General features: G+C 45.9%; 1 protein-coding gene across 1 annotated transcript in view; it reads left to right on the top strand.

Moving 5' to 3' along the window:
* LOC137788708 (cadherin-7-like) overlaps positions 1-22391 on the top strand; it is an 89427-nt gene that overhangs the window by 51050 nt on the left and 15986 nt on the right. The window contains exons 5-9 of the mRNA XM_068581734.1: positions 8884-9051; positions 10985-11172; positions 13363-13616; positions 14693-14829; positions 17085-17206. Coding sequence (XP_068437835.1) covers positions 8884-9051; positions 10985-11172; positions 13363-13616; positions 14693-14829; positions 17085-17206 — 869 coding nt within the window. The remainder of the gene's footprint in view (positions 1-8883; positions 9052-10984; positions 11173-13362; positions 13617-14692; positions 14830-17084; positions 17207-22391) is intronic.

Below are 22391 nucleotides of genomic sequence, written 5' to 3'. Positions count from 1 at the left end.
AGCTAGCTGGTTAGCTCGCTATGTTCACCAGCTAGCTGGTTAGCTCGCTATGTTCACCAGCTAGCTGGTTAGTTCGCTATGTTCACCAGCTAGCTGGTTAGCTCTCTATGTTTACCCGCTAGGTGGTTAGTTCGCTATGTTCACCAGCTGGCTGGTTAGCTCGCTATGTTTACCAGCTAGCTGGTTAGCTAGCTATGTTCACCAGCTGCTATGTTCACCAGCTGCTATGTTTACCAGCTAGCTGCTAACTCTGGAGTGTTTGGAACTGAGCAGGTAGCATTTAGGTGGTTTGCTATTTAGCGGCTGAATGATCCACTGTGTTCACGAGCTATGGTGCCATATCTGTGTGCTGTTGGATGCTGGACCGGTCGTGTGCACTCGGTTTTATATTTTATTTATATCTGGAAACGGTGCTGAGAAGTAGAGCAAACCGGTGAAGATAAGGGTTATACAAACAATGAGCTTAAAGGAGCTAAATTACTCAAGAAGGCCAAGGGGAAATGCAGACTGGTGATCCTTCTTTTTCTTTCACGTCCATGTCTTTGGCATATTATTGCATTTATAGAACACACTTTGCAGAAAACAAAGAAAATGCTGTCTTCTAAAGTTTTGTTTTTTTTAGTTTAGGACTGCAAAGTTGCTTTAAGCGTTAAACTTGAAGCTCACAGATAAATCCCAGCTTGGTACTCTTTCTGTAGGACCACGGCTAGTTTATTAACCTGTCAAACCAGAGGCAAACACACACACACAGACACACACACAGACCTGAATGTGCATCCAGACACAGCCTTTGGGTCCCCGCCAGCACCTGGGCTTCCTGCCGCCCATCTCTTCCTGACCACGACTGATTATACTTGGCTCTCTCTTTCCGTCCTCTTAGAAGACGATTGGATCTCGCGGTGGTGAGACGCGATATGGGTGTCAGACATGGAGAGCATGGGTGGCTGACAGAGAGGTGTGACTCCACGTGGGAGTCGATGCCAAAATGCATGAAGACGTGTTGTTTGACAAGAGCAACCTGAACACCAGCCGAGTGTAAAAACACGGCTTATGGAACAGTAACTTGTGCATCAAGGGGGAAATCCTGCAGGCGTTGTTACTGTCTCAAGGTCTCTGTTGGTTAAAACTGTTATTTTGATAGATTTCATTGTAGATACAAAAAAATCCCCCCCCCCCCACCCCTCCATATTGCTCCCTGAAAAAGTACGAGACACAACTGTAATCATTAGAGAAATATTAGAAAGTGTTCACACGGTTCGCTTCGTCCTCGTCTTAATTTAGTTACCTTTCAGGAAGAACTTCCTTGGGGAAACATTTATGCTATTAAAAAAAATGCTTTGCTGTTTTCCTGTTGAGAAGATCCTGTTGTGTCATCAACTTTTACAAACCTTTCCAACTTTTGTGGGGTTTTTTTCTTGGTCGATTTGTCTTTATTTAATTTGACCTGTTCGGGGAAAAGAACAGCACTTAACATGCTCTCAAATCGGATTAAATTATCCAAAAGCAACTCATCCTATTTCTTATTTTAAAATTAAATTAGAATGATCACCACGGAGAACTAAAACGGGGCCTCATTCATCACCTTGTGTCCGAGCGCTAATTTTCTAAACCGGGGACTGCCAGAAACTTGACCACTCGCCTCTGGCTCTCCAATGATCTTTAACAAAGTTTGCGAGAACACTTGAACCCTTCGTCGAGTCTCGAATTAGACTTCATGACACCAATACCAATTAGAGCGAGAGCAGGCATTTATTTAAGTGATGCTCAAACAGCAAGTCTGCCCCATAAACTCTCCATTATACTCTCATATCATGTTTTTCTTAGAGCCATTCAGCTCAATGACCAGAGCTCATACTTTCACAGCCTCCGTTGCTGAAGTGTTTTTCATTACGCTAAGTGGGTTCTTTAAATCCCAAGGTTGATATTTCAAACGATTTGATGGGTTATGATTGCCTACTGTAAGTGGACTGTATTATCCTACAGTAATACGATCATCCGGCTCAATTTAACCGGCATGTCCGACTCAAGCCTGATTATCAAAACCTAAATTTCCAATGTAAAAAAAATGTATAAATGCGATAATAAAAACAAATTGGCTAGCTAACGTTAATTTCGATGCGGTATTATTTGCCGTCTCCAATGTACGATCACTGAGAGCAGAAACCAGCCGAGTTCAAATTGATTGTTTCCTCATCAGGAAGACTTAGATCATCCATATAAAATACAAATTAACACTATGGTAACCGTCCTATTATCGGACAAAACATTTTTTATTGTTTAGTTTTTTCCTTAATTATGCCTGAATCACATCGTTGTTTAACTTCATTTAAAGTGCTACAATACCGCAACCCCTTGAGGGAAGATACACCTGGGGTGAAACATGATTAAAGTACGTACGTGAACTCCGTTGACTCTACGGCGGCTCCGTCAGCTTGCTGTAAAGTTTCACCAAATCTGTAATAATCCCTAACAAACACATCTCAATGTGTCGTCATAAAAAAAAGTCATTTTACCATTTTTGAATTAAACAACACCGTTTTTTGACTATAAATCCTCCGAAACACCCACAAGCTTTGTTTTATTCTGATTTGCGTTGCAGATTTTGATTCTTTAGGTCTTGATCCTTCTAAAAATGATCATTCGTCATAAAAAATTATTTTATTTTGGCTACTTTTAACATATTTGGGTTTTTACTTTATTTTGCATGTAGTACTGTTATTGTGGAGTATTTCCACACTTTGTAGTAACGTGAGCAAAAGACAGGCCAATGCCATTTTTTGAATAGGCGTCATAAAAGTAACTTGTCGCATAACAAGACAAACGTTTCCATCGTCCGCTGGAAGTTACCGGATAATGACGCGCAGAACTGCTCTTATTTATTGAGTCAGTCAGTAAATAGCGTTGAAGTGTTTCTACATTACAGGAGAGGACGAGTGAAACAGACACGCAGAGAAGCGGCACGAAGCCAACTCACTGACTAAGTAATGCCACAATATATGAAGTCAGCTAACATTAACTACCTCGAGCTGGTCCCGGACCAAGAAGCTAATGAAAACCGCTAAGTGCATTGAAACAAGGTATTTCTTCCTTCTAAAAAAAAGTGCCCTCGTCCTGTTTTTAAACGGCATTACAATCCCCGCAGGTGTTACACAGTGTGTCCGCCTTCTGCCTCGGCTGCAAAAGGGGCCACATTGTTTGTGTTAACGGTTAGTTTTGAACATATTGTCAATACCATGTATCTCACAGAAGACGCTCTCGGGGGGAGAGACGCCAGCTTTTTAGACAGCGGACCAGGATTGAGTGTTGTGGGATGAGCGTTCTTCTGTCTTTGCGAGCGACTAATTAGTCCCATTTGCAGCACACGCCTGGGCCATAGCAAGAGGGTGACTTTGACAAAGTGCCTGAGCTGAAATACACTCTGAGCTCCACACTGCAATACTGCGCTATAGCGATTAAGTGGCAGAGGGCTAATGGTCAGGAGGGAGGGGGGGAGTGCGGGTAAAGGATGATGCGCGTGACCCCGGTGTTAGGTTGGTAGCATCCTGTCATACTCTCGTCGAACAAGTCTCTTTACTCCAGGTTCTTAATCCCAAATTGAATCTACAAGGTGCCCTTGGGGAAAAGTACTTAATCCCAAATAGCTCCAATAACTTGCAAGCGGTATATAATGTCGGCTAAATGCATAAGTTGCCGCGCCCGAAGGCGCTAAGTTAAGACAGCGTTTTGTAATCTGTATTGATTGATACCTCGTGGTTTAGTTTGAAGGTGACGCGTCGTAATTGATGGCGGGCTGAAGGAGCTTTGAACAGCTGCCTCCAGCCCCGTGCACCGTGGCGTTATGGCAAGTCCTTTAGAGACAATTATCCGCGCACATTAGCGCCGCTAAGCATGCATGTCTGCTCGCGAGCCTCGTGATGGCTGGAATAACAAGAGATTTTTTTGTTGGTAGAAAAACGCCAGGTGCCTGAATGAGAGGATTAATTACAATCTAAAGGGGGTATTTAAGATGTGACACGGCCTGCCTCTCGGAGCGACGCGAGTATGACATCTGAATGTGACAGGCACTCAGCTGAGAGGAGCCTGGACGGACCGAGCTTTGTCTCTTCTCCGCCTTGGGAATCTAATTAAACCGAATACGCTCAAATAAAGGAAAAGGCCAGGTTCCAATCCTTGGGTAATCATCACGTGGCAACGCCTGACGGAGGGGTCAGCGGGAGACGCCGCGGCTGCGATCAGCTTGTGATTAAGTTATTAGCGTGGCCTTTTTAAAAACCCGCCGTGTGCGTCTTTTCTCTTTTTTTTTTTTTTACCCTCTTCTTTTAAAAGCGCAGCTTCGTCGCGGGCGCCGTACGAGAAATCTGTCGATGGATGGCGACTGGACTAAATCGAGAAAACGTCGCGGCTTGAGGCTGGATATAAATCTGGCTGTCTCCTGTAATGTGCAGAGGGAGATGCAATTTTTTTTCAATTCTAATCACAAAGAAAGAGCACGACACGTGGACGTGTGGACGCATGAACACGCTGCCTTTCAGGGTAAAATTACACACAAATAGATCCTGCGTTCTGCAGTGTGTGTGTGTGTATATATATATATATATATATATATATATATATATATATATATATATATATATATATATACTCATACTCACGTGTGATATAACGCATGGGTCCTTTGTGTTGTGGCCCTTTCACACTGACCCGTGATTAGAGCTTGATGCCTGAATGTCACGCAGTAATAAACTACCTGGGCTGGATGTTTTATTCCCAGTTTGTACGGCCTGTTTTCGTGTTATGGGATCTAGTCTTTGTAAGTGGACCGCCCGAGGGCCTCCAGCAAATCACATCCTGCACCCTTCATGTTTAAGTGTTCATCACCTTCATCAGCACCTCTCATAGCTGCACGCAGGAGCCAGAGGGTCCCTCTCGCAGTCTGCGCTTTTTTTTTTTATTTTTTATTTCCTCTTCCCAAGACAAATGTCACGCATCGGGGGGGGCTTTAGCGGGGAGCGTGGCCCACCCGTCTGCCGCCAGCGGTGTGGAGACAGCTAGATGAATGCGCGGTTACAATGCGTCTGGCTCGCAAAAACCGGAGGCGAGGAGTCGCGGCGCAAAAACGCGATGGGGGCCCCCACCCTCCCCCCGCCGAGATAGCGACAGAAGGATTTTTAATCATCGCCTCTCCCCGGGAATGACACCAGCGCCGCACGGGGTAACAGAGATAGAGAGTGAGGGTGGTGGTGGGGGGAGGGGAGGGGCGGCACCCAGCAGACAAACAACGGGCTCGCAACATCGGCGCGTGGATTAGTGGCGTCGCTCGGTGAGAAGTATGTGTGCTTCTGGCCAGGCGGAGGGAGAAACATGTCTGGTGTGTTTTTTCTTCTTTTCTGAATCGGGATTCATGGCATCATTAACCACGGCCAATATCTCTGAGGCCCCAACACACCAAGCTGATATTAAATAAGTATATCAATTGTGTGTGTGCAGCCTATCTATGGTTTAGTGAGAGCATTCATTTGTCTCGCTGCTGGCCGTAGCTCAACATCTTTTTTTTTCCGGCTTTATTTCACCTTTTTCGGAGGCATCCATTGCAGCTGTTATTATAATCCAACCATTATCGCACTTCCTCCTTCAGCTTTTTGCTTCTCTCCAATGTGGAAAGATTCCTCTTTCATGTCCAGACGTGCACGCTTTGTCCCGATGCCTGTGTGGTATGGAATAGAGAAGAGAGGCGTTTTGATGCTTGTTTGTGTCCTAACTAGTATTATGGGAGCTTTCGCCGGTTGGAAGGCGCCATGTGACCCCTTTCCTGATGCAACTCGAGTAAACAGGGTTCACAGGTGTCGCCGCAGCAGACACCGGACCGGTGGCGGCGCTCTCTAATTGGCTTGCGAGGTTACGCTGTGGACGACGCCTCGGAGAAGTGGTCAAAGGGATGGAGGACGGATGTGAGGGAATAAACGGAGCAGATGGGTGAATCTCCACAGCACAGAGATGAATGCCTAAATTCTCAGCGTTAGCGGCACTAAAGAGGAAAGAAAACACGCGACATGTTGTTGAGTTTGTCGTCGGGGCTTCGCCAAAGGGACAGAAAGGCAGCGTCGTTTCTCCCCGCCGACGTCCCGCTCCTTTTCATTATTCGACGCGGGGCTGAAATGGCGTGTTTCGCAGAGCAACCAGCAACAGATTATTGCTTTATTGACCGGCGTCATCCCGATGTGAGCCCACTGGCAGGGACCTGGGAGGAGAGAAAGTGGACAGCTCACTATAATTCAGCTAACTGAGCCATTTAGTTACAGCAGCCAATAACAGTTTTCAGCTGAAGGGACCGTAATGACGTTAATAAAGGACGGCGCGGGGAAGGGAAATTAAACACTTAATGGAATTGTTTATTTTCCAAGTACACGCGCGGTTGACGGTCAAAAGGCGTCTTCATTGTTCCCTCCAAGTCTTTTGACCCACTTTACTTGATTTGTTTGTCCTTCCTCTGTTGCTGGATTGAGCTTAATTGCAGAAACTGTGTGTGTGAGTGTGTGTGTGTGTGTGAGTGTGAGTGTGGGCTTGTACTCCTGTGAGAACCTGATTTTAAATGTTTAGAGACACTCCAGTTGAAACAAGGTGAGGCGTGCAGGTGGGGCCGTGGATGAAAGCTTTATGTATGGCACGTTAATATTTAACGCCCATACTGTGTCTTGTACAAGCAGCATCTTTCTTCTTCACAGCACACACAGTGTACATGCAGCGCTGGAGTTGGCACACCGTAATCATGCGAGTTTATCAGAAATCTGTCTCTTGGGGGTTCCTCATCTAAATAAAAAAAACTGTTTTAATTCTTCCCCGAGAGATTGGACCTCAATTATACGTCGAATTTCTTGGTAATTTAAAGGATTACGGGGGAAATCTTCAGGTGCGAACTCCGAGCGAGAGCGACTTTGATCTGCTTCATCGGGCTGTGAGCACGAGGAAGACACTCAAAAATGATTAATTTATCCGGGAACTTGTGTGCTTTGGCTTTGTGTGTTTCCTAATGAGCAATCTTCCATGTTCTGCATGCATCTTTTATAAGTGCCATTTAATGAATGAAACACACTGCGTGCGAAGTCGTTAACTTTAAAGGCAACAGTGATTGCGTTTGAGGGATTAGGACATTTCTTCTTTGCATTGTGTGGTAATTTTTCAGGAATTATCATCCTGTTCCGGCCGGAGATGAAGTCGCCATTGGGAGAAAATGGCGTTAATGGAAAGATTTTCTGGACGAGCTGTTTTTGAGGCTCAGGTGCAAACCGGTAAACGCCACTCACTCACTCGCTCGCTCGCCGACGCCACCGCTGTCACGTCTCTGACTTTCCCTTTTCTGACGGCGGATCAATCGTGACAGGAGGAAAGACAGATAATGCCTCCCCTGGCGGCGGGGAGAGATGTCCTCTCGGATGTGCTCACTTTTCTGGCAGCGTCTTAACATTAAACTCATCACGCGTCAACGCCGCTAAACCGTTCGGAGTGACGGCAAATGCGACGGCACGGGGAGAGTCAGAGCGCACTGCTGTTGTGTAAACAGGCTGGACATCCAGCCATTAACCTCACGTCATGTAATCACTACCTGCTGGCTGATGTGAACATGTGTACTTTTGTACTTTGAGTGCTGGAGTGGTCCGTCAGCTCGCTGGGAGATGTCGCTTTGTATGCTTGTCGTAATTAAAACCAATACTTTTGGTGAATGGAGGCATTTAAAGCTTTCAATCCTCTTAAAAGAAAAAGAACTCGCAACATACGGATGAATGGAAAAGAAACGTAACTATTATCATTATTATTATTATTAGTGATTCTCATTGTGGGATGATTGTAGAGCTCAACTAATTAGAAAACACAATTGATTCTTTAGATTTCACCACTGACTGAAATCACTTAAATAATGAGTGTAATTTAAAGATAATGAGCTATTGCTAATACCATTAAAACTCCTGAGAGAACATACGTGTGTTTCACGGCTCCCTTTATGAGAAGGTCTTCTATGAAATGACCCCCAGCGGGTGTCGGGGTCATCACCGCTCAAGGTTTTAGCACAATTATAAAGCACTTACAGATGAAAAGCCAGGTCAATAATCATGATCAATGATGAATACACACGCTTGATCAGCATACTTGCCAACCTCCAGACATGGTAGCTTTTAATGATGCTTATTACTCACTGAGTCTATTTAAAATGTGTGGAAATATCCTGCTATTCACGTGGTATCTGGAGAAAATTGTCATTCTTTCTGTTTGAGCCGGCTTCACTTGGATTTTTCATGTACTAATATACATCCACTAAGCTTCTACCATACCTTATTAGATCCGTACGGGCTCGGAGAGTTATATAGAGGTTTATTATTGAAATCCAACTTTGTGAAGTGTATTTATGAACAGAAAGGTGAAAGGGTACGTTTGCGCGAAAAAGTGACGACAAGGTTTTTGAGGTTAAGGGGTTTATGTAATTAGCTGTAATTAACATTAATTCATGTAAACTTAACGGTATTTTTTTTTTTCTGTTCGGATACATCTCTTCCCACAAGTCTTTACTGTAGTTTAGTAATTTAAATGAAGTTAATCAACATTGTGGTTCCAGAGATCTTGTCGGAAACATCACTTGACCTTTTTTTTTTTTTTAATCATTTCTTTTCTTTTATCATTTCTTGTCTGATAATGGGTGTTTATTTAATCTATTAATAAATAAAGCACGGCTGGAGGAGTCTTAAAAAGTTGGACCATTTTGTTCCCACGTCGTTGGGACGGTGGGGCCCGAACATTTCGCTTCCTCCAAAGTGGAGCGTGACAGAAGAAGTTTGAGAACGGCTGCGCTCATCTGAAGGGACAGTATGTCTGACGCCCTGCCTCTCCCATCAGGTGTCATCAGAACAGCTCTGCCCAACATGGACCGGGAGACGAGGGACCAGTATGTGCTCGTCATCCAGGCCAAAGACATGGTGGGCCAGATGGGCGGCCTCTCCGGCACCACCTCCGTCACCGTCACGCTCACCGACGTCAACGACAACCCGCCTCGGTTCACTCACAGTAAGACTCCCGGCTCCTGATTGTCCCGACGGGGTCAATTAAGCTTGACATGCGTGGCACACCGCCGCGTTGTCAACAGCTACTCAACAATCAGCAGTAAAGCCACGTCGGGTTCATTTGCATGTTTTCTTAGTTCCAGCTTTTAAAGATGTATTATCGCCGGAAAAAAAAAACCACTTGAATAAACCAAATGGGTGCAGATACTTTGTACTGTATGGAATGGATGTTGGGAGGAAAACGCCTGGGCGGTTATTCCACCCTTGAAAGGAAATCATTGGGGAAAAAATTAAGTGGGCTCTATTACTCTGCAACAACACTTTTCCTGTGTCGTCGAATAACGTTGGACAGAAATTACTCAGACGTCTCAAAAGCCAAATACACTCATTAAACCTCATCTCATGCGCCGTCTAAAGTCCAGACACAGTTTCCTCTTTATTGCTGCAACCTCCCTGAATGTATATTCCCAACAAACAGTTGGTCTTTTACAACTAAATAAAAAAAGCAGCCTTCCTGCAAGGTGTGCACCTCCATTGCTTTGCTCTTCATCAGAGCCAGAGGATGGGGGGGGGGGGCCTCGGCGTTCGATACCGGGGATCAATCGGGCTCCGTTTTCCTTTTTTCTCTTTTTTGTTGTTGTTGTTGTTGTTGTCAGCCTATTTCACGAGCTGCAAATGGTTTCCAGGCCCCGTGCTTTAAGATTCAAAGGCACGCAGCGCTTCTCATGATAATCCGAAAGCGCCGGCAATCGGTTTACCGCTGATAGCCCCCCCCCCCCCCCCCCAACCACTGGCTGGCTGGTGCAGTCCCCCCACTGGACTGCTGTGAAGCTGTGAGTCAATTTGCAGGCCCCCTGGGGTGCAGGCAGAGGGGGGAGGGGCGGGGGGGAGTGGTCCAAGTCCTCCACAACAAGTCATCAACGGCTTTTTAACCCAGTGCTGCCATGATAGGAAGAAAGGGACATTGGATGAGTTTTGGTTTTTTTTTGTTGCACCTGTTGTTGCCCTCGCAGGGTCACGGGTCAGAATCAATAGAGCATCAAGGAGCATCAGAGCTGATGGAGAGCGCGAACCTTTAGCTGGTCCTTAGAAGAAAACGAGAGAAGAGAAAGCCAAGGTTAGCTTTTCATGAGCCGACAGGGAGGGTGGAGGAGGGTGGAGGAGGGTGGAGGAGGGGAAGAGGTAGGTGCACGGGGGCAAATCAGAGAGAGGAAAGCAATTCTTCGGTCTTTTAAAGAGCCGCTATTCCACGGCAAATTAAAAAGCCATTATAAAGATTACATGGCGGCAAACAATGTCAGGCAGATTAGCATTTAGACGGCGGCTGAGGGGAGACACTGTGAGGAACACAGAAAGGTCTGGTAATGAGCTCTGCCATGGTGATTGGAGGAGATTATGATTATGAATATGATTCCCTTCTTTATTCTCATAAGAGTACTTTAAATCCGAGGGGTCAGACAAAAGCCAAGGGGACACAACGGAGAGTTTTGGAGTAATAGAATCTTCAAGTGGACATTTCATCCTATGAAAGATAGCAAAAGGATCTCAGCATTAGTCTTGGTTGTTTTTTTCTTCTCTTACTTTGTCTTTTTTGGTCCAAAGGATAACTCATTACATCCAGGCGGCTAAATATTCTCTCTAAAACCTGCAGAAATGTGACGACTGAAATAGTTTTTTTGCTTTCTTATAATTGTATATCCAGCGTACACATTGCATCGTCCACTGCCTATGAAGTTGCAGCAAAGCGCTTTATTCCATGTGTCACAATTGTGTTATGCAACGTGAATTTATTGAGGAGCCACACGGCCGAATCAAAGCTGAAGTGGGTGTGAAAAATGTTTGAAAAAAGAAGAATAAAGCCGGGCTGCTTGAAGGTGAGTTGGTGGTGAAATAAGCACATCCATTACCGGCGACCGCTCCTGTCCTTCCTCTTCCAGAAAACTATCAGTACACGGTGGAGGAGTCCCTGCCGGTGCAATCCGTGGTGGCCAAAATCAAAGCGGCCGACGCGGATATCGGCTCCAACGCAGAGATGGACTACAGGATCATGGACGGCGACGGGCCCGGCATGTTCAACATAACGACGGACGAGGACACGCAAGACGGGGTCGTCGTCCTCCTGAAGGTACGCTGCACGCGGAGGGATGAAAAACGCAAAAGACAGCCTCTGCTTTTCAAGCCGCGCACCGTGACTCTGCACATTAACGGCCCGACGCTTTCCCCCTCCTGAAAGTCAGACGCCGACGTTTTCCCGCTCGAAACACTCACGTGGAAATTGAATATTGCCGAGACCATTGATGGACTATTCCACACACAGTAGTCTCTTCCTACTCGCAGGATAAGTAGACATAATGTGACATGTTTCCCTCCAACTGTGTGTTTTCCCCATGTTAGTCACTGCATTGTAATGTTTTCGCTCGCTCACAAGACGTGAATGAGTCCTAAAAAGCTGAATGTGAAACATGAAAGCGCGTGAGAACTTCTAAACCAACAATAAATTGATCCTATCAGCAGGTATATTTCCTGTGCCGCCTGAATCCTCCGTGCCGTAGATCAAAAACACATCAACGAGCCGCAGTGTCGCGCTGGGCGATGCGCTCCCTTCATTACCATCAACCTGGAGACTGTAACTTATTTTTTCAGTCAATCCCACACACACAACATCCTGCAGCTGTAAATATTTACTGGAGCACCAAATGTGTATTAATCTACAGCTGATAATAGCCCCCAACACACACACACACACACACACACACATACTATTTACTCCGGTTTGAGTCACATTCATATGAACTAGAGTGCAGCGTCGTCTGTTTCGGGAACTTACTCGGCCCCTTTTTTACATTTTCCAAAAAGAAAAAACGACATATTTGTGACTAAATGTTTGAAGTATTTAGGAGGAATGAATGGGGACGGGGCTGAGTGCACAGACAGGGTGGGGGAGTCAGAAAGTATTAAGAGACTGCAGCTTTGTTGAGTTTGGTCTTTTCATGGGATTTGGCACCATGAGAAATAAATATATATACGAGTAACCCCGGCTTTGTACGTTTTCCTATTTGGGTCTGTGGTGTGTTGGATAGTGCACCAGCACCAGCATTGTAGGAGGATTGTAGTTCCCCGCACTGTAATTCATGTTTTCCTTGGTTATAATACACAGAATAAAACGATAATGAAAGCTTCTAAAATGCTTATTTACTAGAGGAAAAAGGAGGAAAAGGACAACTGCCTCTCTCTGGTTTCCAATCCTCCTCGCCTCACCTTGTTTCAAGATGTCTCCTGCACCTTTAGATTAAGTGATAATCCTTAATGATAAATCAGCATCGACTATCTTCAGCACCGCGGATCGAAGTTTACATCCCACGGGTCGCTCGAATGTGTACTACAGCAGCTCCAGACTGTACGGAGACTAAAAAAAAAAAACACCTTAAAAACACTCCTCGCACCATTTCAACCAACATGCTATGAATAATATAATTGATATCCGCCTATATATAAATAAAATATAACATCTCAAGTTAAATGTGTAACAAGCGGCGCTTATTCATTTACGCGAGGGGGGGGGGGGGGAATGTGTTGCGCGCTCTTGCCTCACTTTCTGACGCCGCGGTGCTCATGGCTCACGCTTTACATTTCATGGGTTTTTCAGAGGACTTGGATCGGGGCTCCTCGGGCCACGTGGATGTGACAGTTCATCGCTGCAGCGCTTTTGTTGGGGGAGAGAGAGAGAGAGAGGGAGAGAGAGAGAGAAGGAGAAAGAGAGAAAGAGAGAGAGAGACCATTGTTGGACGCCCGCAATTGGTGTCAGATGGGCCGATTTCGGTTCTTTGTTTGTTTTGCAACAAAACTCGCAGCCATTACGACATTGCAGAGAGAGGCGGCGATAATGAAAGTGTCAAATGAACGGTCCTCTGCGGCGCATTATCCGTTGCAAAGGAGGGGGGGGGGGGGGTAGTTCGATAAGCCAGACAAAAATGACAAAAATATCTCAAAAGCATTTATTTCTCTGTGCTTTTTACCACTATGTTGTGTGCCTTTCTGAAAATCAATGGTATTGCTTCACAGCATAAAGCGACTACAATCCATCAGCAAATGACTTTAAGTTTGACTTTCCATCCACATCCTAATTGGGATCAATATCTCAGCATTGTATGAATGATTCACAGACATATACATATATAAACTGTTCTTTTACCCTTGGCAATACATGTGGAGTCGCCATAGCCGTGTAGTCTTCAAGTACATTTCAAAGAAAGAGCAACTGAACATGTTTTGCCACCTCTTTTATACAAAATGTTGTGTAATCTGTGTCCTCCAGCCTCTAGACTTTGAGACAAAGAGCAGCTTCTCTCTGAGGATCGAGGCCACCAACAGGAATATCGACTCCAACTTCTTGAGCGTGGGCCCGTTCAGCGACACCACGTCGGTGAGGGTGACGGTGGAGGACGTGAACGAGCCGCCGGTCTTTTCCACGCCGCTCGGCAAGATGGTCGTCTCGGAGGACGCCAGAGTGGGCACGTCAATCGGGAGAGTGTCCGCTCACGACCCGGACACCTCCAACAACGCCATCAGGTAACAACTCCATGTTGAAAACATGTCACGTCGTCAGTCGTAAGCCACTTTTCAGAAAGGAAAAAAAAAAGTGTGCAAACTAATTTCCCACAGCTGTTTGTTAAAGAACAAATGTGCTCTGAGAATCCCAAATGAGCGCCCCAATCAAGTGAGGAAAATTAATGCTGGTATTCTTATTCAACTACTCCACACAATCTGCAAACGCAGAATTCATAGACCCTCCGAAGTCCCCTCCCCATGTGGCCGTCACAAAGACAATGCCAGATGGTGGCGAGGCCGAGGAGTGCAGCATTTGCAAAAGCGAAATGCCATCTTTAACAAGAGAAGGGCATTCCTTCAGGAGGGTCAAGGCTCAGCACTTGTGTCGTGGCATTTGTGACTCAAAACAAGCACTCGTATTGCCAATCTGTGCGTTGTCACTCTCGAGTTCCCCTTTCTATTTTGCATTAATTGAATGAATATTGTGTGGTATTCATGCTCGGTCTGTTAGGATTGTTAGTAATCTTAATCAGAAAATCAAATTACTGCACCATTGTAGCTGTAAATTGCCTCTTTTTTGCTCCTATGACTGTTATCAGCGTCTGTAATGTATTTCACTACATCTGTTGAAATTAAAATTATTGTGGAACTAATGCGGCCACGAGAGTCAAATTACATTGCAATAATACCCTTTGGTTGTAGGCTAATTGAAGTTGTAATTTTCTCTAGAAATACGAGTTGCGGTGCGTTGAAAGGCTGTTGTGTGCTGAGGGCCAAGCAGAGAGACCTCAATGTGATCAACACATAACAGGGTTTTGTTTCCTTTGTGCTACAACTGTCCAAGTTTCTGCTCCACTTCTGAACTTGAACTGTGCTAATCATGAGTACTGTATGTACAAAACATTGTACATGTTACATGAAATGTGAACACGATGCATTGATGGTACTAAAGCTTTCTTTTCTTCATTTCTGTACAGTTTGAAGGAAGAAATACATAATTGTACGACTTAAATGTCAGATAAATACCTCTATCCAAAAGCTTTTTTTTTTTTTTAAAGGTATGTCTGCTGTGTGTCTGGTTGTGTATTTTTGTGCAGGTACTCCATCGACAGGAACACAGACTTGGAGCGCTTCTTTAACGTGGACGCTCTAAGTGGGGTCATCAGCACAGCCAAGCCTCTGGACCGAGAGGCCAACTTGATCCATAACCTCACCATCTTCGCCATCGAGAGCCGTGAGTTTACTTACAACAACACACTCTCAAGTTCGGCGTATCAAGCCAGAGTTGACCGTTCACCGCTAAAGCCCCTGTGGGTGTGTAGTTAGAGTGAAACTCGCCATTTTAAGAGTTTAGAGGGGGTGTTGTCTTTTTTTTAATCAAATCTGGAAAACGGCTTTACTACCAACAGTAGTAACCATGTGTTACTTTCAAGAGGCTGAAGCATTGTATTAGCTTCTTTTGCTACATTAATGTATGTGTTAAATGCATTTTAATAGGCCTTGATTAAGTTCAGGGCAATGTCAGAAGCTCCAACAACCTCCGCTAATGCATTGGTCATTCATTTGTCCTCATCTTAAAAGCCCTACAAACCTTTAATTTGAAAAACAAACAAACACGTAAGTAAGCTAGGCAGCAAATCAGGGATAGCATGAGCTAACTGATGATACAAGTACAAATACTAGCACTAACAAGCTCAACACTGTGTGTTTATTTACATGTCCCCTACAACTTTAGCTCAATTCTGTATATAATGCACGCAGCCATGAAGTACAGACATGTTTTAAAGTTTTTTACAAGACTCAACAGGAGAGCAAAATGTCCACAATGTTCTCAACCAGCTAATGGATCTCGCGTTAGCTAAATTAGCTCGCTATAGCAGCTAATTTGCTAGCAACAGTTGTCAGTTCGACCCGCAAAATGGATGATTGCTAGCTAGAAACGAGAAGCCTGTTTTGTCTGAGTCTACTTGACAAAAGACACTTGAGTGCCATTTCGGCCACCGGGGCCGAGCGAATGGTCAGATCGTTGTTAGGATCTAAGGTTTCACATACTTTGTCATCGTGACACTGTCGTCTCTGTCCGGTTATCCTCCTCATAATGTCCTATGGCCTTCTGTGCAGAGGGCAATGCAGTTGTCGGGGTTGTTGTGTGGCTGTCGGGGAATGTTAATTCACACACAGGACAGTCGACCTCCATGTGTCCATGAGCCGTGGGGACGAGATGCTGACTAAGAGTGGGCGATCTCACCCGCCGGGTGAACTATGTTAATGTGATGTGAAGAAGTGCCGCCTGCCTTTTTGATTATCTCTCAATGGCTCGAAGGACGCAAGTGCCTCTTTTTTTTTCTTCTTTCCTCCCCCTCTTCAGCCTTCGTACCATTCCACTTCCATCACGCAAACACAATGGACAACAATCAACAGCGCACGATCCGCAGAAGCCCTCACGACAGCTGCGTCACATTAGTATAAGTTAAAAACCAACGCCAGCCTGACAGATCCTCTGCGTTCACGTCATCACTGCACGAAAAAGGACATGTTCATTCATCGCTCTTTGCTTCAAAGATTTTGTTTTCATTTACATCTAACAGCACACAGACACACAGTTGATTCCCGAGTGTGAGCGCTTGCCTGGTATAGCAACAAAGAGGAGGCAGCATGTAATAATAGCCATATGTAATGTCACAACAGTCCCTCATGCATGAGGCACCGGCTTTCTGACTCACAGTGACACCGCGAGCCGCTTCCAGCTGAAAAACATCTTTGAGTTTTACGGACTGGCCGCATAATCCACCGGCCCGTATGTCTGATCACAGTGTTTAGAGTAAATAGCGTCTCTCTCTGGTACTGACGAGAGTGCGGGGAGTCCTCGGTTCGGGGATGTTGTGCATTTCTGAGCCGCAGTCACTCACATTTCATCCGCTCCGGCCAGTGACAAGAAGCCCGCGGCCCCCGAGGCTCCGCGCGTCCTTTTTATCACCGTCAAATCAGCCGCCCCACCCCTCTCCCCACCCTCCACCACCACCACCACCCCCCCGAATGTCAGCGCGTCATCTCTGGCCCGGCGTGGCGGGCGACGCCAGGCTTAATCATCATCTTGCGCCCAGACGCAGCCATTTAGCCATCAGTGTGTGTCAGGGAGACAGAGGCGTGAAGCCCACAGAGCGAGATGGCTCGTCCTCTCTGCCCCCCCCCGACAACAAGCCGGCACCGAGTGTAATCACTTTGGCTGATCCACAGCAGCAGAGTGGGTAAAGACGCCAGCTGTTGGTGGTACACTGCATATTTCATTACAGCAGCACTTTTCTCCCTCCCCCTCCCTCCTCCTCCTCCTTTTGTGATTAATTAAAACACATGAGAAAGATCAATATTCCATATAATGGCCAAAGTGGCAAAGTTAAGGCAGAATTAAAGTGTTTAAAAGAAAGTTTCTCCAACACAAACAGAGACGGTCTTCTCTTCTCTCTCTCTCTTTTTTTTCTTCTCCTTCAGAGGACCCGGCCCAAATTGGAAAAGGCATCGCTCTCATCACGGTGCTGGACATAAACGATAATGCTCCGGTCTTTGCCATAGACTATGAAACCATCCTCTGTGAGAACGCCATGCCGGGACAGGTAAGACCCCTGAAATGTCTCTGCAGTCTGTCCAGCTTCCCTTTCCCCTTGTTCTCTGCCCATGCTCGCTTGAAGTTTGTCTCACACAGGCAGCCGGCTGACGCTCAAAGCCATTAAAAACTCTTTCTTGTTCCTCAAAATCAAGTCCACTGTGCTCACGTCCACTTCACAGCCCGAGGTCATCCCAGGGAGATGGCATCATTAGTATGAGACACATCCTTAAGATTTAATAGCAGGTATTGTAAGCGTTATCATTCATTGGAGATGTAACTCCCTTTCCATACTGTCAGAGCCGACCGAATTAATGACGGTGCTTGACTCTGCCCGTGGTCCTAATCCACAATAATATCCCGGCGTAATGTGATACCCCGCGATGGGGAAGGATCGGTGCGCTGCCGAGGTTTGACTTTCCTGTTCGGAGGCTTTTGTGTAATTAAACGATCGCCGCAGAGGGCAGCGAAGGCAGAGGAGGCGGCGCGAAAATCACACACACAAAAGAAGGGAAGCCAGAGAGATTTGAGGGCTTTAAGACGAAGATGCCATCCAGGAAAAGAAGGAGGGAAAAGAAGCTGCGGCCATGCGTCGCATTCCCCCCTCTCCTTGTTTAGCATTTGGCTTCATTGTTGCTGAATGACTTGTGTGTCTGCGACGGCGGCGGCGGCGATCCGTCTGCTCTTGGCATTTGGAAAATACAATCAGAGGCGAAGTGTGAAGGAGGCGTGTGGACCTGAATAAGTACAATTGATCAGAATGATGCATTGTGTTGCAAAATGGCTATTAGGCCCTTTTAAATATGCTATTTGCATTTATATATTTCAGAGTTGTTTGTCACCGTGCTCACGGCAGGGTGAACAAATTTAATTTGCAAAAAAAATGAGACTATATTTCACGTCAGCTTTTGACCACAACATGTGGAGCCTCGCAGCTTTTTTTTCTTTTCCGTTTGTCTCTTATTTGTTTTGTTCCAACTTAAAATCCCCAAAAAAGAAAACTGAAACGAAGTTCAGGACTCACCATTCAACCTACCTTGAGGTGTTTTCGAGGTATCGCTGAATCTATATTTAATTAATCAGATTCTATCCCGAGGCTACAGAGTATTTGCTGAAATAAACATTGCCTCCACATTAGTCGCCATCGTTATTGAAGAATGCGCTTCTACCGCCGCCGAATGTCTATTTTTGGTTAATGATGCTGCCACTTATCTTGAGATGAGTGTCGTTGCTCAGTAATATCACATTTAGAGCTCCCCTAGGAACCATCCATCACTCATCAACACACCCTGACTTTCAAGCACAACACATCATTTGTACATTTCTGCACACATAGCATCTGATAAATTATGGCGCAGAGCCGATGACAACGCCGAAACAAAGTAATTCCCCGACAATCAAACCAGAGGCCCCCGAGGACACGGCAACAGCCGCGGCCCGTGAGTGCATCATCGGCTAGGAAAAGGTACAGCGCGTCTGTAATTACTCAGCCGAAAGCCGACATGTTGCTCACTCAACGCCGGCGATGGCGGAGCCGCGAGCTAACCCCTCGGCGGAGCTCGGAGCCGCACTGCTGCTGGTGGCGGGAGGCCGAGAAGACGTGCTGCATTCAAATGCTCGCCGCAGAGTCTGAGCAGCCAGAACCAGAGCTGCTGGAGCTACCAGCTAGTTGTGTGTCTGTTTGTTTTTAATCTCCGTCACATTCGACTGAAGAGAGAGAGGAAATATCTGACCGGATTTAGTGAATTAGCTGCAGCAGGTGTTAGCAGCAGCCGGCGTTAGCAGCAGCCGGCGTTAGCTGCAGCCGGCGTTAGCTGCAGCGGGCCGTAGCAGCAGCCGGCGTTAGCTGCAGCCAGCGCTAGCTGCAGCAGGCGTTAAGCTAGGTAGTGAGGTCAGTCTGGTGAGTAACTACAAATTTAATCAGAAATAAGTCCGAGGAAGTACTAACAAGTACACCAAAAACGTAATTTCTCACCGTCTGTCTCTCACGTTGATTTCACCTCGAGGTGGAGGGACACACAAGTTTCACTAGTGAAATTTTAATGAGATCACCTTTTTCTTTATGTGAATAATTTACATTGAAAATGTGTTTTTACACATTATAAACATGTGAAGCTGTTGATGTGACTGTTTGAAAACAGGTGTGGTGACACCATGCAAATCTGTAACATATTGTAAAACAGATTGGGAACTACATTTAAGAAGGATCAATGCGAAAAGCACAAAAACACAAGGGACATTCATGTTTTTAATGTTTCGAAGATTTTGTGTAAATGTTAGACATTGATGTGTGATTTTCCCAAAACCATGTGTCTTTATTGTGTTTATTTATTCCTGCAATCACAATAAAGCCCAAAAAAACATATCCGGCTTAACATGAGCCATGTGTTTTAGGTGTAATATATTTTGTACGTGTCACCCGTGAAATATCTGAAAATCGTGCGCGAAGACAAAGTGAAAATCAAGGTTTCACTTGTGAAGCGCGCTGCCTCGTCTCCTTCACCCTCATCGCTCGACTGAGACACTCACTTTTATTTTTCCCTGATCCAATTTCCATTAGACCCCACTCAAATACAGCTCCTTTGTGTTTAGGCAACACTGAAGTGCACCGGCGGGATTGCACCTTTCCTTTCTGAATAATAAAAGGCAGGCGAAATGGAAATTTCATGATGAAATTTACACCCCAAAAAAACATTCGGAGCACACAAAAAAAAAAAAAAGCAAGGAGAGCAGTTGGCATTTCAATGCGGGAACCCGGCGTGAATTACAACGAGGCGTCGGCTGTCGGCTGTCGGCTGTCGGCTCGCAGACTGACTGGTCGGGCTCGTGGCCCGTCAGATGTGCGCTCTGCCATCTCCCTGATTCCTAATTCATTAAAAAAAAAAAAAAGCTCCTGTTGTGCACTGTACGTCCGGCCGACCGCGGTTGCTTCCCCTGTGAGAAAAGTGTTGGTTGGCTCGTCACGGCTCCTTGGCTTTTTCTCACAGCTGCGACAAAGATGAAATAATAACATTTGCCGATTGGGGGCCGGTGGGTCGGACTCCGTGGCTCTCGTAGCGCAGATTAACAGCGAGCGCATGGATTGAATAACCCGCCACCGCTCGGGCCTAATTAAGGCCGTCTCGTGGCACCGGCGCTCTCCGGAGACGCCACTTGTTACGGATCATCGGTGCGTCTGTCTTCTGCCATAATACTAATTGATATTATGATGGGGTGGACAGGGCAGGGAGGGAGGGAGGGAGAGAGGGAGAGAAGGAGGGAGGGGAGGGGTCACGCTGTACAATCACTTCAGTGTAACCATTACATACATGAGTGGACTTAGCATTCTGCTGCGACCCCCCCAATCTGCTCCGCTGCCCCTCCCTGAACTACCGCAGCATCCCCCGAGGAGGCCCAGCATCCTCCTGAGGTTCATGAACGCTGGGTAGTGAAGAACAGGTTGAGAGAGAGAAAAAGAGAGAGAGAGACGTGAGGAAGAGATACTTTGTGACTGTTTTTCCAAACGTGTTCTAACAAATGAAGCAGTTTTTCTCTCTGTTAAAGGTTTTTTGGGGGTTTTCCTCTTCCGATGTGAGGTCCTATGTCTTCAGATTGTGAAGCCCACTGGGATACATTTGTCTTTTTGTGCTTTTGGGGCGAAACAAAATGAATTGAATAGTTATCCTTGTACATCCTTGCACCGCAAACGGATACTTCTGATCGGTAATTTAGCGTCGCAACAGATAAAAAGTTTCCTATTAAACATTATATCTTCTGTTTGCGTTGCCAAAGTGTCCTAAAGGAACTAAAGTTCCACAAATTAAACTAAGACGAAGAAGAATCACAAAGACCCTTTGTATTTAAATATTGCTTAAGCCCCTTCAACATCAATCTTACGTTCCTCTGACTTTATGACTTTATGGATACATGTCGTCGCCCTGTGTTAACAACATGGAGATGTACTTTGAAAACTCAGTCAAACATACTCACAGTGTGCTCTCCCTCACTTCCCCGCGATCAAAAACTTTCCTTACAACACCTCTAAACTACGGCCTCGGCTGTCAACATCAGTCACGCAAACACAATAAATATCTTCACACCTCCAGTCTTCATTTAAATTATCGGTGTATTATGAGTGTTGCGTCGAGGTGGGAGATGAAAACAGATATGTCGAGGCGCAGAGGGACGTGGAAGAGATTAGTGCGCGGCGGCGCGCTGTCTGTGCTATAAAAAGACAGAAACGTGGAGGAAACGCAATCTCAGATCTCACCAGGAGATCACTTTAGCCTCGACGCCTTCAGCTTGTCAGGATCAGGCCGACCAAACATACAATTATATACATAAATAAATGATATTACATGTATGTAGTCAGACTAATATCAGGCAAATGATTCGGCCAATCAATGTGAAGCGAGAGCGCCGGCTTTAAAGAAGGAAGAAAGGCTGAAAGATGACATTTGTTGAATATTGACTGCCACGACGAATGTGTGTGAGCGCGCGCGCGCGTGTGTGTGTGTGTGTGTGTGTGTGAGACGACAGCGGGGTGGGACGTGTGAGCGGGTGCTGTTGATCCGTTGCTTCACAAAGTTACGGGTGTCACATGGGTGATGTTTGGGTCGACGATGTCATAGGAAAAGTGTGAAAAACGCAGGATCACCTCCCTGCCTCCCTTCCTTCCTTCCTTCCCTTCCTCACTTCCTTCGTCAACCCCCCCCCCCCCCCCCCCCCCCCGCCTGCCGCCATGGCAACAACTGCCACCTATTTGATGCAATGCTTATTTATACTCTTAGTTCAACTTTTTAAGTGGCTGGCTTGTATTTCTGACGCATGACTCATCCGGTTTGACTTCCTGATAATTACTGTCTTAAGACAATATTACCACGCCGCATATTTTGAGAGTAGTAAAGAAGTTGAATTTTTCAGAGATGCACTGGCGGTGTTTACTCTGCCGGTGTCAGAAAGAGTGGAAAGTATTATTTGAGCTCGTTATCTCTCAGATTCTTCACACACCAAAGCCTCTCCGTCGAGCTACATTAGCCGGCTTTTCTTTGCTCATTACGGAGGCCAAGTTTCGAGTAGACACACACACACACGCACACACACACACACACGCGCGCGCGCGGGCAGACGCTCGGTGTCAAAAGGTGCAATGAGTTACGGTCGCAGTAGTTCGCAGAGACACTTCAGGTTGTTTGAGATGATTAAATCACGAACGC

The sequence above is a fragment of the Clinocottus analis genome, unplaced genomic scaffold (assembly GCF_023055335.1).
Source record: "Clinocottus analis isolate CAN_PGR_092001 unplaced genomic scaffold, fCliAna1.0.p SCAF_18, whole genome shotgun sequence".
NCBI lineage: Eukaryota > Metazoa > Chordata > Actinopteri > Perciformes > Cottidae > Clinocottus > Clinocottus analis.
Note: the sequence above shows the minus strand (reverse complement) of the source record. Positions and strands in the feature narration are given on the sequence as shown.